The sequence below is a fragment of the Rhinoderma darwinii genome, chromosome 2, assembly GCF_050947455.1.
Source record: "Rhinoderma darwinii isolate aRhiDar2 chromosome 2, aRhiDar2.hap1, whole genome shotgun sequence".
Classification (NCBI taxonomy): domain Eukaryota; kingdom Metazoa; phylum Chordata; class Amphibia; order Anura; family Rhinodermatidae; genus Rhinoderma; species Rhinoderma darwinii.
The window spans coordinates 441,994,400-442,011,059 of NC_134688.1; the positions used below are offsets into that span (position 1 = coordinate 441,994,400).

General features: G+C 45.8%; 1 protein-coding gene across 2 annotated transcripts in view; it reads left to right on the top strand.

The window, feature by feature from the left end:
* GBE1 (1,4-alpha-glucan branching enzyme 1) overlaps positions 1-16,660 on the top strand; it is a 274,968-nt gene that overhangs the window by 86,405 nt on the left and 171,903 nt on the right. For both annotated transcript variants that reach the window (XM_075854471.1, XM_075854472.1), the window contains one exon: positions 13,684-13,809. In XM_075854471.1, the coding sequence (XP_075710586.1) occupies positions 13,684-13,809 (126 nt within the window). The remainder of the gene's footprint in view (positions 1-13,683; positions 13,810-16,660) is intronic.

Sequence of the window (16,660 nt, forward strand, 5' to 3'; positions counted from 1 at the left end):
TAAAACAGATAGTAACAAAACGTAGAACTTTAGCAGCAATTTCTCACATTTTCAATAAAATTTCCAAAGCCTATTTTTATAGGTAGCAGTTTAGTTCTGAAGTGGCTTTGAGGGCCTTATATATTAGAAACCCCTATAAGTCACCCAATTTAAAAAACTGCACCCCTCATAGTTTTCAAAACCGCATTTAGAAAGTTTGCTTTTTTTTGCCAGAAAATCTATATTAATCCATTTTTTTCTGTAACGCAAAAGTGTTTTACCAGAGATTCACACTCAATATTTATTGCCCACGTTCTGCAGTTTTTAGAAATATTCCACATGTGGCCCTAGTTTGCTAATGGACTGAAGCACAGGATTCAGAAGCCATGGAGCACCTAGAGGATTTTGGGGCCTCCTTTTTATTATAATATATTTTAGGCACCATGCCAGGTTTGAAGAGGTCTCGTGGGGCCAAAATAATGGAAACACCCCCAAAAAGACACAATTTGGCAAACTACACACCTCAAGGAATTTATCAAGGGGTATAGAGCATTTTAGCTCCACAGGTTTTTTGCTGAATTTAGTGGAATTAGTCTGTAAAAATGAAAATCTAAATTTTTTCCAACAAAACTTAGAAATGATCAATACCCCATATGTGGTAATAAACGGATGTTTGGACACACTGCAGGGCTTGGCTTTTGGAGCTCAAGTTTGCTGGATTAGATTTCGGGTGTTATGTCGCATTTGCAAAGCCCCTGAGGGACCAAAACAATGGACACCCCCCCCCAGAAGTGACCCCATTTAGGAAACTACAGCCCTAAAAATAATTTATCTAGGGGTATAGTGAGCATTTTGATACCATAGGTTTTTTGCTGAATTTAGTGTAATTAGGCCGTGAAAACTTCTATTGTTTTATTTAAAACATTTTTGTTACGGCGTTCACCGTGCATTATAAATTACATATTTAATTTATTCTGTGGGTCGGTGCGATTACGGCGATACTATATGTATATCATTTTTTAATGTTTTACTGTGTTTGCACGATAAAATTACGGTTTTTAAAAAAATACTTCGTTTTGGTGTCGCCATATTCTAAGAGCCACAACTTTTTTATTTTTCCATCAAGAAAGCTATGCGAGGGCTTGTTTTTTTACGGAACCAACTGTAGTTTTTATTGGTACCAGTTATGGGTACATGCTACTTTTTGATCCCTATTTACTAAATTTTTTTGGGAGCTGAAGTGACTAAAAATAGCGATTCCGGTAACTTTTTTTATTTTACTTTTTTTATGGCGGTCACCGTACGGGATAAATTACATTATATTTTTATAGTTCAGGCCTTTATGGACGCGGCGATACCAATTATGCATAGTTTATTTTTATATTTTTTTATTAATAAATGACTTTATTAGGGAATAGGGGCAATTTTTTTTTTATTTTATTTTTTTTATTATTTTGAAATTTACTTTTAGACATTTTTTTGTAACTTTTTTTTTTAGTCCCACGATGTCCCACTTGCAGATCCAATTGTTGGATCGTTGTTATAATACCCTGCAATACTTAAGTATTGCAGGGTATTATACCTGTCAGTTTCACACTGACAGGGGGCATATTCGGTCCTACCTCTAATCTCCTTCCATAGATGACAGACCGGATGCCTTTGTTAGGCTTCCGGTTGTCATAGCAACAATTAGGCCAATTGTGCCGCGTTGTGCCGATGTTATAACCACTTAAATGCGGCGGTCGCTATTGACTGCCGCATTGAAGGGGTTAATCGGCGGGGATCACGTCTGTGAACCGACACAATGTTTCCCCCAGTACTAAGGCTGCTAGTAGCAGCCTGTACTGGGAGATGTCGGGCTGCAGGCACAAGGACCAGTGCTGCAGCCCGTTAATCTACGTGGGGTGGATGGGAAGGGGTTAAAGAGAACCTTTCACCTGCCCATACATGCGCAGCTGAGTGCACCATGTAATAGGCAGGGCTGCATGAACCTTGTCTCACTTTAAAAACAAAAAAATCTATACTCCGTTATTTAGATATCGGTGCTGTTATATTTAGTGCCCGATATGTAAATAACCCTTTGAACTGTCAATTAATTTCCAGCCCTTACATTAAAAAAGGTTATCTGGGTTGTGAAATTTTTTAAGAACCAGTTCGGCCACCGACCGTACATTAGTAAGCCATTCATTTTACTGTAGTTAGACTTTCTCAACAAAATTGTGAAAGACCGAAAAAACATTTATTGTGCTAAGGGCAAGGGCTTATTATGTATTTATTTGTCGTCTTCACAGTGTTATTTCTATAGTGTTAATGTCATTTACTACTACCTTCCTTCATAAAAAGATAGATAAAACTTTTGTTCAAAAATGTAATTGTTCTTTTGTTTCAGGTTCTTTTCAATTCAAGGATTTTGCTTGAATTGCAACTTTTTTTTTTTTTGTATTCAAAAATGCGTATTATACCTTGAAATTGTTTTTGAGGCTAAGGGCTAAGAGCTATAAATCTCTACTGACCAGTGCATTTATCTTGAGTTCTAAAGTGATAGACTGATAAAAGTGGCTGCTCGAGGCAGCAGATAGACTGGCACACTTTAAATCTAAAGCAACTTTTTTACATAATGTATCCTGCAATACTAAAACTTAAATCTGGAGACTTGATTATAGGGAGCTCGAGGCTAGGAGTCTCCTTGAACCGACATGGTTTGTCATTGAATTCTACAAATGATGGCAACCTTCACTTTCAGACACTACTATCTACATAAGGAAACCATGCATGTGCTTTGTAGAAATATCTCCTCTCCGTATATTTAGGAAAGCCAATAAAACATATTTCTAAGCAAAATAGCGCAGCGTCGTTGATAGGGTCTTAAAAGATCAGGGGCACAAGCCCCAAGACATGTTTCTACCGTCCCTAATTATATATTTAAAATTATGTTTTATATACCTAAACTTTCACGTTTTGAATAAAGTGGTTGTCCACTACCGGACAACTGATGACCTATCCACCAGTGAGTAAAATGTGTTTGCGACTCCATTTTGTAAGTATTGGTTATGTGGCTTCATTTTGCATGGAGTATCGATTTTATATTTTAAAGAATCCATTTTGTATCTTGAAGAATCATCTGTTTCTTTCAGGGTCAGTTCACACAACGTTTTTTGACGCCGAAACAGTATCGCAAAACGTGCCAAAAAACGGCCGAAAATGCCTCCCATTGATTTCAATGGAAGGCGGAGGCGGTTTTTTCCCGCGAGCAGAAAAAGGGACATGCCCTATCTTCGGGCGTTTACGTCTCTGACCTCCCATTGACATCAATGGGAGGCAGAGAAAGCGTATTTCGCTGCGTTTTTTACCCGCGGTGCTCAATGGCTGCGAGCGAAAATCGGCGTGCAGGCAGAGCAAGATCTACCTCAAACAGAATATTGAGGCAGATTTTCTCCCTGCAAAAAACTCAGTGTGAACCCAGCCTAAGTAGTAAATCCATTTTGAATAATTATATGTTTTTATTTCTAGCCAAGTTATGATTCCTTGTTATAGAGAATATAGCTAAATATTTACCAGTTCTTTAGAGTCTGCCACCCCATATCATCTGGGAATAGAGTTTGTTTACCATTGTTGTTATGGGGAATAGACTGGTGATATGGCAACTGTGGGGATTATTATTACCCATCAGTCCGTGATGTTGCATGTTACGGGAAAATATAGTCTAAGGCCTCATGCACACGACCGTAGCCATGTGCACAGCTGTGATTTTCAGGTCGGCCGGGGGCGGAGTGTCACCCGCAAGCTACCCACAAATCGCGGGCTGTGCACATGGCCGCTCCCATTATTTGCTATGAGCCTGGACCGCAGAACACGGCCGTAATAAGACTTGCCTGTTCTTTCTGCGGTCCGGGCTCCTGGGCAATGCACAGACCGTGGAAACCACTGTCGTGTGCATGGCCCCATAGGAATGAATGGGGCTACAATTCTCCAGTGGACATTCGGGGGAATTGCGGCTGCTAAAGCACGTCCGTCTGCATGGGGCCTTACATTTAAAAAACCTTCTATGCTTGTGATTGGCTCAGCACAAACCACTCCCCATTGTATGTAATTGGCTGAGATAGCCAACGTCACAGTGTAAGTAATTGGCTGACCACAAGCCTACTCCTCTTTTGGAATATATTATTGTAATTGTATTTTTTTCAATAAATCAGAGGATTAGAAACTTCAGTCTAATATATTTTGGCCAGAATTGCGTCAACACATTGCACATTCGGCCGCTGTTCCGTGGCCGAAGCCATCTGTTTCCGACATGGACGTCTGGTGCCCGGAGGCAGTCGTAGCATCTGAATGGTGCAGGGTCCAGGTGTCGGACCCCCACCGATCATATACTGATGACCTATTGACCCGGTGGATAGGTCCATTCCTTCAGGAATTTTGAGGCAGATTTTTGAACTGCTTGCATGTATTTTTCTGTGCTTTTTTTCGTGTCGTTCTTGCTCACGGCCATACAAGGGCAAGGACCACGGGCAAAAAAAGTCACAAAAAACCCTCGGAAACTAGCGCTGCGGGTCTTCTTAGACTACCATTGATTTTAATCAGAGTTCAGAGGTGGGAAGAGTGGCAAGAAAGGACATGCCGCTTTCTTTTCCTGTGAGCAGCCAAAAGATGTGCAGCCGTGGAAAAAAAGATGCCTCTACTTCCCGTTGAAATCAATGAGGGGGCGATTTTAGGTAGGTTTTTGGGTCTCTCTTTCTCTCTCGTTCTCTCGTTCTCTCGTTCTCTCGTTCTCTCGTTCTCTCGTTCTCTCGTTCTCTCGTTCTCTCGTTCTCTCGTTCTCTCGTTCTCTCTCTCTCTCTCTCTCGTTCTCTCTCTCTTTCGTTCTCTCTCTCTCTCTTTCGTTCTCTCTCTCTCTCTTTCGTTCTCTCTCTCTCTCTCTCTCTTTCGTTCTCTCTCTCTCTCTCTCTTTCGTTCTCTCTCTCTCTCTCTCTCTCTCTTTCGTTCTCTCTCTCTCTCTCTCTTTCGTTCTCTCTCTCTCTCTCTCTTTCGTTCTCTCTCTCTCTCTCTCTCTCTCTTTCGTTCTCTCTCTCTCTCTCTCTTTCGTTCTCTCTCTCTCTCTCTCTCTTTCGTTCTCTCTCTTTCGTTCTCTCTCTCTCTTTCGTTCTCTCTCTCTCTCTTTCGTTCTCTCTCTCTCTCTTTCGTTCTCTCTCTCTCTTTCGTTCTCTCTCTCTCTCGCTTTTTCTCGTTCTCTCTCTTTGTCTTTCGTTCTTTCTCTCTTTCTCTCTCTTTGTCTTTCGTTCTTTCTCTCTTTCTCTCTCTCTCTTTGTCTTTCGTTCTTTCTCTCTTTCTCTCTCTCTCTTTGTCTTTCGTTCTTTCTCTCTTTCTCTCTCTCTCTTTGTCTTTCGTTCTTTCTCTCTCTCTCTCTCTTTGTCTTTCGTTCTTTCTCTCTCTCTCTATCTCTCTCTTTGTCTTTCGTTCTTTCTCTCTCTCTCTTTGTCTTTCGTTCTTTCTCTCACGCGCGCTCTAGTTTTTTCTTTCTCTCTCTCGCTTTTTCTCTCTCTCTCCTTCGTTCTCTCTCCTTCGTTTGTTCTCTCGCGTTCGTTCTCTCTCGTTCGTTCTCTCTCTCGTTCTTTCTCTTTCGTTCGCTCTCTCTCTCTTTCGTTCTCTCTCTCTCTTTCGTTCTCTCTCTCTCTTTCGTTCTCTCTCTCTTTCGTTCTCTCTCTCTCTTTCGTTCTCTCTCTCTCTTTCGTTCTCTCTCTCTCTCTTTCGTTCTCTCTCTCTCTCTTTCGTTCTCTCTCTCTCTCTTTCGTTCTCTCTCTCTCTCTTTCGTTCTCTCTCTCGCTTTCTTTTGTTCTCTCTCTCGCTTTTTCTCTTTCTCTCTCTCTCTTTGTCTTTCGTTCTTTCTCTCACGCGCGCTCTCGTTTTTTCTCTTTCTCTCTCTCGCTTTTTCTCTCTCTCTCCTTCGTTCTCTCTCCTTCGTTTGTTCTCTCGCGTTCATTCGTTCTCGCTCGTTCGTTCTCTCGTTCTCTCGTTCGTTCTCTCTCTCGTTCGCTCTCTCTCGTTCGCTCTCTCTCTCGTTCGCTCTCTCTCTCGTTCGCTCTCTCTCTCGTTCGCTCTCTCTCTCGTTCGCTCTCTCTCTCGTTCGCTCTCTCTCTCGTTCGCTCTCTCTCTCGTTCGCTCTCTCTCTCGTTCGCTCTCTCTTTCGTTCGCTCTCTCTCTTTCGTTCGCTCTCTCTCTCGTTCGCTCTCTCTCGTTCGCTCTCTCTCTCTCGTTCGCTCTCTCTCTCTCGTTCGCTCTCTCTCTCTCGTTCGCTCTCTCTCTCGTTCGCTCTCTCTCTCTCGTTCGCTCTCTCTCTCTCGTTCGCTCTCTCTCTCTCGTTCGCTCTCTCGTTCGTTCGTACGCTCTCGTTCGTTCGTACGCTCTCGTTCGTTCGCTCTCTCTCGTTCGTTCGTTCGTTCGTTCGCTCTCTCTCGTTCGCTCTCTCTCTCTCGTTCGTTCGCTCTCTCTCTCTCGTTCGCTCTCTCTCTCTCGTTCGCTCTCTCGTTCGTACGCTCTCGTTCGTTCGTACGCTCTCGTTCGTTCGTACGCTCTCGTTCGTTCTCTCGTTCTCTCGTTCGTTCTCTCTCTCGTTCGCTCTCTCTCGTTCGCTCTCTCTCTCGTTCGCTCTCTCTCTCGTTCGCTCTCTCTCTCGTTCGCTCTCTCTCTCGTTCGCTCTCTCTCTCGTTCGCTCTCTCTCTCGTTCGCTCTCTCTCTCGTTCGCTCTCTCTTTCGTTCGCTCTCTCTCTTTCGTTCGCTCTCTCTCTCGTTCGCTCTCTCTCGTTCGCTCTCTCTCGTTCGCTCTCTCTCTCTCGTTCGCTCTCTCTCTCTCGTTCGCTCTCTCTCTCGTTCGCTCTCTCTCTCTCGTTCGCTCTCTCTCTCTCGTTCGCTCTCTCTCTCTCGTTCGCTCTCTCGTTCGTTCGTACGCTCTCGTTCGTTCGTACGCTCTCGTTCGTTCGCTCTCTCTCGTTCGTTCGTTCGTTCGTTCGCTCTCTCTCGTTCGCTCTCTCTCTCTCGTTCGTTCGCTCTCTCTCTCTCGTTCGTTCGCTCTCTCTCTCTCGTTCGCTCTCTCTCTCTCGTTCGCTCTCTCTCTCTCGTTCGCTCTCTCTCTCTCGTTCGCTCTCTCGTTCGTTCGTACGCTCTCGTTCGTTCGTACGCTCTCGTTCGTTCGCTCTCTCTCGTTCGTTCGTTCGTTCGTTCGCTCTCTCTCGTTCGCTCTCTCTCTCTCGTTCGTTCGCTCTCTCTCTCTCGTTCGCTCTCTCTCTCTCGTTCGCTCTCTCGTTCGTACGCTCTCGTTCGTTCGTACGCTCTCGTTCGTTCGTACGCTCTCGTTCGTTCGCTCTCTCTCTCGTTCGTTCGTTCGTTCGTTCGCTCTCTCTCTCTCGTTCGCTCTCTCTCTCTCGTTCGCTCTCTCTCTCTCGTTCGCTCTCTCTCTCTCGTTCGCTCTCTCTCGTTCGCTCTCTCTCTCGTTCGTTCGTTCGCGCTCTCTCTCTCGTTCGCTCTCTCTCTCGTTCGTTCGCTCTCTCTCTCGTTCGCTCTCTCTCTCGTTCGCTCTCTCTCTCGTTCGCTCTCTCTCTCGTTCGCTCTCTCTCTCGTTCGTTCGTTCGTTCGTTCTCTCTCGTTCTGTTTCGCGCTCTCTTTCGCCCTCTCTTTCGCGCTCTTTCTCGCTTTCGCGCTTTCTCTCTTTCGCGCTTTCTCTCTTTCGCGCGTTCGCTCTCTCTCTATCGCGCGTTCGCTCTCCCTCTTTCGCGCGTTCGCTCTCCCTCTTTCGCGCGTTCGCTCTCTCTCTTTCGCGCGTTCGCTCTCTCTCTTTCGCGCGTTCGCTCTCTCTCTTTCGCGCGCTCGCTTTCTCTCTTTCGCGCTCTCTTTCGCGCGCTCGCTTTCTCTCTTTCGCGCGCTCGCTTTCTCTCTTTCGCGCGCTCGCTTTCTCTCTTTCGCGCGCTCGCTTTCTCTCTTTCGCGCGCTCGCTTTCTCTCTTTCGCGCGCTCGCTTTCTCTCTTTCGCGCGCTCGCTCTTTCGCGCGCTCGCTCTCTCTTTCGCGCTCTCTTTCGCGCGCGTTTGCTCTCTCTCGCGCGCGTTTGCTCTCTCTCGCGCGCGCGTTTGCTCTCTCTCGCGCGCGCGTTTGCTCTCTCTCGCGCGCGCGTTTGCTCTCTCTCGCGCGCGCGTTTGCTCTCTCTCGCGCGCGCGCTTGCTCTCTCTCGCGCGCGGGCGCTTGCTCTCTCTCGCGCGCGCGCGCTTGCTCTCTCTCGCGCGCGCGCGCTTGCTCTCTCTCGCGCGCGCGTGCTCTCTCTCGCGCGCGCGCGCTCTCTCTCTCGCGCGCGCTCTCTCTCGCGCTCTCTCTCGCGCGCGCGTTTGCTCTCTCTCGCGCGCGCGTTTGCTCTCTCTCGCGCGCGCGTTTGCTCTCTCTCGCGCGCGCGTTTGCTCTCTCTCGCGCGCGCGTTTGCTCTCTCTCGCGCGCGCGTTTGCTCTCTCTCGCGCGTTTGCTCTCTCTCTCGCGCGCGCGTTTGCTCTCTCTCTCGCGTTTGCTCTCTCTCTCGCGCGCGCGTTTGCTCTCTCTCGCGCGTTTGCTCTCTCTCTCGCGCGCGCGTTTGCTCTCTCTCTCGCGTTTGCTCTCTCTCTCGCGCGCGCGCTCTCTCTCTCGCGCGCGCGCGTGCTCTCTCTCTCGCGCGCGCGCGTGCTCTCTCTCTCTCGCGCGTGTTCTCTCTCGCGCGTGTTCTCTCTCGCGCGCGCGCGTTCTCTCTCGCGCGCGCGCGTTCTCTCTCGCGCGCGCGCGTTCTCGCTCGCGCGCGCGCGCGCTCTCTCGCGCGCGCGCGCGCGCTCTCTCGCGCGTTTGCTCTCTCTCTCGCGCGCGCGTTTGCTCTCTCTCTCGCGCGCGCGTTTGCTCTCTCTCTCGCGCGCGCGTTTGCTCTCTCTCTCGCGCGCGCGTTTGCTCTCTCTCTCGCGCGCGCGTTTGCTCTCTCTCTCGCGCGCGCGTTTGCTCTCTCTCTCGCGCGCGCGTTTGCTCTCTCTCTCGCGCGCGCGTTTGCTCTCTCTCTCGCGCGCGCGTTTGCTCTCTCTCTCGCGCGCGCGTTTGCTCTCTCTCTCGCGCGCGCTCTCTCTCTCGCGCGCGCGCTCTCTCTCTCGCTCTCTCTCTCGCGCTCTCTCTCGCGCTCTCTCTCGCGCTCTCTCTCGCGCTCTCTCTCGCGCTCTCTCTCGCGCTCTCTCTCGCGCTCTCTCTCGCGCTCTCTCTCTCGCTCTCTCTCTCGCTCTCTCTCTCGCGCGCGTTTGCTCTCTCTCTCTCTCTCTCTCTCGCGCGCGCGTTTGCTCTCTCTCTCTCTCTCTCGCGCGCGTTTGCTCTCTCTCTCTCTCTCTCGCGCGCGCGTTTGCTCGCTCTCTCTCTCTCTCGCGCGCGCGTTTGCTCTCTCTCTCTCGCGCGCGCGTTTGCTCTCTCTCTCGCGCGCGCGCGTTTGCTCTCTCTCTCGCGCGCGCGCGTTTGCTCTCTCTCTCGCGCGCGCGCGTTTGCTCTCTCTCTCTCGCGCGCGCGTTTGCTCTCTCTCTCTCGCGCGCGCGCGTTTGCTCTCTCTCGCGCGCGCGCGTTTGCTCTCTCTCTCTCGCGCGCGCGCGTTTGCTCTCTCTCGCGCGCGCGCGTTTGCTCTCTCTCTCGCGCGCGCGTTTGCTCTCTCTCTCGCGCGCGCGTTTGCTCTCTCTCTCTCGCGCGCGCGTTTGCTCTCTCTCTCTCGCGCGCGTTTGCTCTCTCTCTCTCGCGCGCGTTTGCTCTCTCGCGCGCGCGCGTTTGCTCTCTCTCTCGCGCGCGCGCGTTTGCTCTCTCTCTCTCGCGCGCGCGTTTGCTCTCTCTCTCTCGCGCGCGTTTGCTCTCTCTCTCTCGCGCGCGTTTGCTCTCTCTCTCTCGCGCGCGTTTGCTCTCTCTCTCGCGCGCGCGTTTGCTCTCTCTCTCGCGCGCTCGCTCGCTCATTAGCATAAAGCTAAAAATCGCTCAAAGTGGTAAAAATTAATAGTTTTTCTAAATAAAAAGCACTGCTGTCACCTTAATTACAGCGCTGATCTCCTTAAGTAGGAGATAGGGCACTTATAATGTGGTGACAGTCTCTTTAAACATCAGGTTGTTCCTATTATGATTGCAAGCATGTTTCTGATTGTCCTTTCAGAGTCTGCAGCTTCACGGAAATCGTGCAGCTGTAAGATAGGAGAGACGGTTGTCAGAGACAGCCGGACTCTCCAGAGAGATAGCGAGAGAAGGCAGAGACGGTTTATTACCGTCCCTGCCTTCCTGATCGCTGTATACACAGGACTTAATGGGCGCCGTGTATATAGTTCAGGAAGAGGCCATAATGCCTTCTGTTTTCGTCCCAGTGATCACATAAATTCCGGGTGCCGTGTAGCTCCAGGAGCTGCTGGGTAACCGCTAACTCAGATCAGCTCTGCAGTGTATCTCAGGAGGCTGTATTTCACCTGCAACTGGGGCAAATATTTCAGCCCTAGTTACAGGGGAATTAAGAAAAAAAAAAAATTATTAAAATTCCCTCCAAAGGACTTAAATAACTTTAATGGAACGGGGAAGCGATTTAAAGAAGTATTTTCGTGACACTTTGTGCTGTTAAACAAAAACGGAAAACAATTTTAAGAACATTTTTCACTGTTCAAAAAAATAAATAATAGAATATAAAAATTACATAAAAATAAATCCATATGTATCACAGCAGAACGATGCAAAAAATTATTAGAATAACCGAATGGTAAAACAAAGTTTATAGCTTTTAAACACGCATGTACTAAACAAATTCTAAAATGTGTTTGCTCATTAACGTGGGAAAATGGCGTGGTCTTAAACTATCGTAGTTAGCCTGACTAAACAAAAAAAAAGACAAGGATAGCATTTACTTAAAAATAAATAAATATACACGGTTCGACTAGACTAGTTACGGTATCTATGAACCATCCCACTTTCTTCCAGCATTAGACTTCACAAACTTTCCAGAGATTTGTAATTTTGAAGGAATATTCTTCATCTGTGATATCTCCTTGATATTCTGATAAATGGTCAAAGTGCAATTTGAAATTTCAAAACCATTAGTTTCCTTATAACGTGTCACCATCTGTAATTATGCTAATCAGTCTGAGCTACACGTGATACTGAGTTCTGAAACAGATCACCGAAAAATAATGGGAAGACGTAGCAATGGTATGTTGTTACGGAGATTCAAAGGTTGGAATTGGGACTAAATGGGTGTCATTGTCTCTAAAGGTGCCCCTGTAGTGAGAATGTAGGATTTACAGCATTCTATACATACAACAGCAAAAGAGTGTCCTTGCAAAATGCTTTTCAGGCCTCATGCACACGACCGTATTTTTTCCCACCCGTAAATACTGGCGTAAATACGGGTCCGGTGTCACACGTATTTGACCCGTTTTGCACCAGTATTTACGGACCCGTGCCCGTAAATATGGGTCCGGTGTCACCCGTATTCACGGGCACGTCTTTGGCTGCAAAATAGCACTGCACTAATCGTCAGCCCCTTTTCTCTATCAGTGCAGGATAGAGAGAAGGGACAGCCCTTTCTGTAATAAAAGTTAAAGAAATTCATACTTACCCGGCCATTGCCTTGGTGACGCGTCCCTCTCTTCACATCCAGCCCGACCTCCCTGGATGACGCGACAGTCCATGTGACAGGCTGCAGCGGTCACATGGGCAGAAACGTCATCCAGGGATGTCAGGCCGGATGTCGAGAGAGACGCATCACCAAGGCAACGGCCGGGAGACCGGACTGGAGGAAGTTCTCGGTAAGTATGAACGTCTTCTATTTTATTTTTTTACAGGTTGCTCTATATTCTGATCAGAATTCACTGTCCAGGGTGCTGAAAGAGTTAATGCCGATCAGTTAACTCTTTCAGCACACTGGACAGTGACTATTTACTGACGTCGCCTAGCAACGCTGCCGTAATGACGGTTGCACACACGTAGTCACCCGTCATTACTGGAGCTCCATAGACTTCTATGGGCTGTCCGTGCCGTTATTACGGCCTGAAATAGGACATTTTCTATCTTTTTCAACGGCACGGGCACCTTCCCGTAAGAAAACCGGAAGGTACCCGTGGCCAATAGAAGTCTATGAGCCCGTTATTACGGGTCGTAATTACGACCCGTAATAACGGGTGTTTTTACGGTCGTGTGCATGAGGCCTTAGAAATGCATTGTGAAAACTAGGACTACCCAGCTGTCACACCGCTTTCCATAAACACATAAATTCAACTTATTTATTAATGATATAGAAGATGGGATTAATAGCACTATTTCTATTTTTGCAGATGACACCAAGCTATGTAATATAGTTCAGTCTATGGAAGATGTTCATGAATTGCAGGCAGGTTTAAACAAACTAAGTGTTTGGGCGTCCACTTGGCAGATGAAGTTTAATGTAGATAAATGTAAAGTTATGCATCTGGGTACCAACAACCTGCATGCATCATATGTCCTAGGGGGAGCTACACTGGCGGATTCACTTGTTGAGAAGGATCTGGGTGTACTTGTAAATCATAAACTCAATAACAGCATGCAGTGTCAATCAGCTGCTTCAAAGGCCAGCAGGATATTGTCGTGTATTAAAAGAGGCATGGACTCACGGCACAGGGATGTAATATTGCCACTTTACAAAGCATTAGTGAGGCCTCATCTAGAATATGCAGTTCAGTTCTGGGCTCCAGTTCATAGAAAGGATGCCCTGGAGTTGGAAAAAATACAAAGAAGAGCAACGAAGCTAATTAGGGTCATGGAGAATTTAAGTTATGAGGAAAGATTGAAAGAATTAAACCTATTTAGCCTTGAAAAAAGACGACTAAGGGGGGACATGATTAACTTATATAAATATATTAATGGCACATACAAAAAATATGGTGAAATCCTGTTCCTTGTAAAACCCCCTCAAAAAACAAGGGGGCACTCCCTCCGTCTGGAGAAAAAAAGGTTCAAGCTGCAGAGGCGACAAGCCTTCTTTACCGTGAGAACTGTGAATCTATGGAATAGTCTACCGCAGGAGCTGGTCACAGCAGGGACAGTAGATGGATTTAAAAAAGGGTTAGATAATTTCCTAGAACAAAAAAATATTAGCTCCTATGTGTAGAAATGTTTCCTTCCCTTTTCCCGTCCCTTGGTTGAACTTGATGGACATGTGTCTTTTTTCAGCCGTACTAACTATGTAACTATGTAACATATTGGGAGAACTCTCAAAACCGGTGCAAAAAGAAGTGCAGCTAGACCATGACAACCTATCAGATTGCAGCTCCCGTTTTTCTAAAGCGTTTTTTATAATGAAATAAACCATTTGTCTGGTTGTTATGAGCATCTTTACCACTTTTTCTTTGCACCAGTTTTGATACATTTTCCACATAAGTTCAGAATGACTTTTTTCCCCTTTTCGTACTGTTTATGCTTTGTTCACATTAGCATCATTACTTCTATTAATAACATAGTCATGACGGCTAAAGGCTATGCCGCAACTGTTTTCAAGCAGATCGTGACCAAGCACATGGACAGATGAGGATGTTTGTCAGGTTTCCGTTGGGGTTTCAGTGATTTTGAAAAATACTATAACCTCTGATAGAAACCTAAAAATATTATTGTGAACAGAGCCTTTTTTTTTTTATTGTATCGGTTATAATTGAATTGTGGTATTAACGTTTTTCTTTCTTTTTTAGGTGGTAATAAAAACCAAGTCTGGAGAAGTGATATACCGTATTTCACCATGGGCAAAGTATGTTTTTCAGGGAGAGAGGAATGTGGTGTACGACTGGATTCATTGGCAACCAGCTGAGTCTTACATGGTAAATTGTATATACTGTCTTATATAAACTTTAGTATCATACTACAATAAACTTGTCTCCAGCTAGTGACGTGGCTGAATCTGCACACCCCTGTGGAGATTCAGCAGTGTGCCTCACCGTAAGGGTCCTTAAACACCCGCCAAAATTGGTATTTGGTATCGCCGCGACCGTAACGACCTGAGGTATCAAAATATTATATTATTTATTGCACGCGGTGAACAGTGTAAAAAAAAAAAACAGTAAAAAAATATACCAGAGTTTCTGTTTTTTGGTCACTTTGCCCTACAAATATTGGAATAAAAAGTCGCACGTATCCTTAAATGGTACCTATAAAAACTATAGCTCGTCTCGCAAAAAACAAGCCCTCATACAGCTCCATCGACTAAAAACTTATGGTTCTCACAACTTGACGACAGAAAAAATTATTTTTACAAAAGTAATTTTATTGTGCAAAACGTTGTAAAACATAATAAAGTGCTATAAAATATGTATCGCCGGAATCGGACTGACCCACAGAATAAAGTTAACATGTAATTTATAACACATGGTGAACGCTGTATAAAAAAAACTATGCCAGAATTGCGTTTTTTTTGGTCACCTTGCCTCCCAAAAAATAGGATAAAAGGTGATCAAAAAGTCGCATGTACCCCAAAATGGTACCAATAGTAATTACAGCTCGTCCCGCAAAAAAACAGCCCTCATACCACTACGTCTATGAAAAAATTTAATTAGTTATGGCTCCAATAAGTAAGGAAATAAAAAAATATGCAGTTGTGCCGGCGAGAGGGGAACATTTCTTCTGTTTCAAGAGGCGATTTATCAAGGACCTAAAGTTAGGGAACCGGGAAGGGGAGGGCCCAAACATATCTGCTGGAAGCGAGGGTACCCGTATTATACCAGGACAGCACTTTCCCAGCAAAATTCCTCAAACTGCAAAGGTGCGGAGTGTGGACCAAAAGGGGCATAAGAAAGGACGCCATATATCATTGCGACACTGGCCTGTGCAGAAAGCATTGCTTCACAGCATAACACACATCTATGGATCATTTTATTGTTTGTTTTTTTACCCCATTATTATACCACCTGACTATTCCCTTGATGTACTCTGCCCAGCTTACATGTACCCCCACATTATAAATGGAAACACCAGCAATACTCAAACAAGTCAACTACCAAGCAAAATCCGCTCTCCAAAAGCCAAATGGCGCTCCCTCTGCTCTGAACCCTACAGTGTGCCCAAACACCAGTTTCCTTCCACATGTATGGCATCGTCCTACCCGGGAGAACCCTTTTAACAATTTTTGGGGTGTGTGTCTCCAGTGGCACAAGCTGCGTATGATATATTTGCCACTGAAATGGCATATCTAGGGAAAAATATAAATTTTTAATTTGCACCATCCGCAGCGCATTCATTTATGAAAAAGACATGTGGGGTGAAAATGTTCACTACACCCCTTAATAAATGCATTGAGGGGTGTAGTTTCCAATTCGGGTCACTTCTCAGGGGTTTCTTTTTATTATTTCACATCTGAGCCCTGCAATTGTGAACCAATACTTTGTAAATCGCCAAATTAGGCCTCAATTTTACATGGTACGCTTTCAATCCTGAGCCTGGTCGAATGTCAAGGCAAAAGATTAGGGCCACATGTAGGGTATTTCTAAAACCGGGAAAGACCGCATAATAATTAGAGAGCTGTCTTGTTATGGTGGCACAAGCTGGGCACCACATATTAGCATATATATGGAAAAAAATCCCATTTTCACTCTTCAACATCGAGTGCACACTAATTTCTACAAAACACCTGCGGGGTTAACGTGCTCACTACACCCCTAGGTGAATGCATTGAGGGGTGTAGTTTCCAAAATGTGGTCACTTCTGGGGGGGTTTCCACTATTTTGGTCCCACAGGCGCCCAGAAACCAATCCAGCAAAATCTGCACTCCAAATGGCGCTCCTTCCCTTCTGAGCCCTGCCGTGTGCCCAAACAGCAGTTTATGACCACATATGGGGTATTGCCGTACTCAGGAGAAATTGCTTTATAAATCTTGGGTTCTTTTTTTGAAAAATTTTGCGCTAAAGCTATGTCTTATTGAAGAAAATGGATTGTTTTTATTTTCACTGCCCAATTCTAATAAATTCTGTGGGGTGAAAATGCTTACTACACCCCTAGATGAATTCCTCAAGGTGTGTAGTTTCCTAAATGCACTCACGTTTTGGGCGTTTTCATTGTTTTGTCCCCTCAGGGGCTTTGCAAATGCGACATGACCTCCGCATATCATTCCTGCAAAATGTGATCTCCAATAGCCAAATAGCGCTCTTTCCCTTCTAAGCCCTGCCGTGTGTCCAAACAGCCGTTTATTACCACATATGGGGTATTGTTTTGCGGTGCTTTTTCTCCTTTAGTCCTTGTGGAAATGAGAAAAAAAAATCGATAAACCTAGATTTGCTTTGAAAAAATTTAGATTTTAATTCTCACGGCTTACTTCCAATAATTTCTGAAAAAAACCTGTGCGGTCAAAATGCTCACTATACCCCTAGATAATTTCCTTGAGGTGTGTAGTTTCCCAAATGCGGTCACTTTTGGGGCATTTCCACTGTTTTGGCACCGCAAGAGCCCTTCAAACCTGACATGGTGCCTAAAATATATTCTAATAAAAAGAAGGTCCCAAAATCCTCTAGGTGCTCCTTTGCTTCAGAGGCTGGTGCGTCAGTCTTTAAGCATGCTAGGGCCACATGTGGGATATTTCCTAAAACTGCAGAACCTGGGCAATAAATATTGAGTTGCATTTCTCTGGCAAAACTTTGTGTTACAAAAAAAATGGATTAAAAATAAATTTCTGCAAAAAAATAT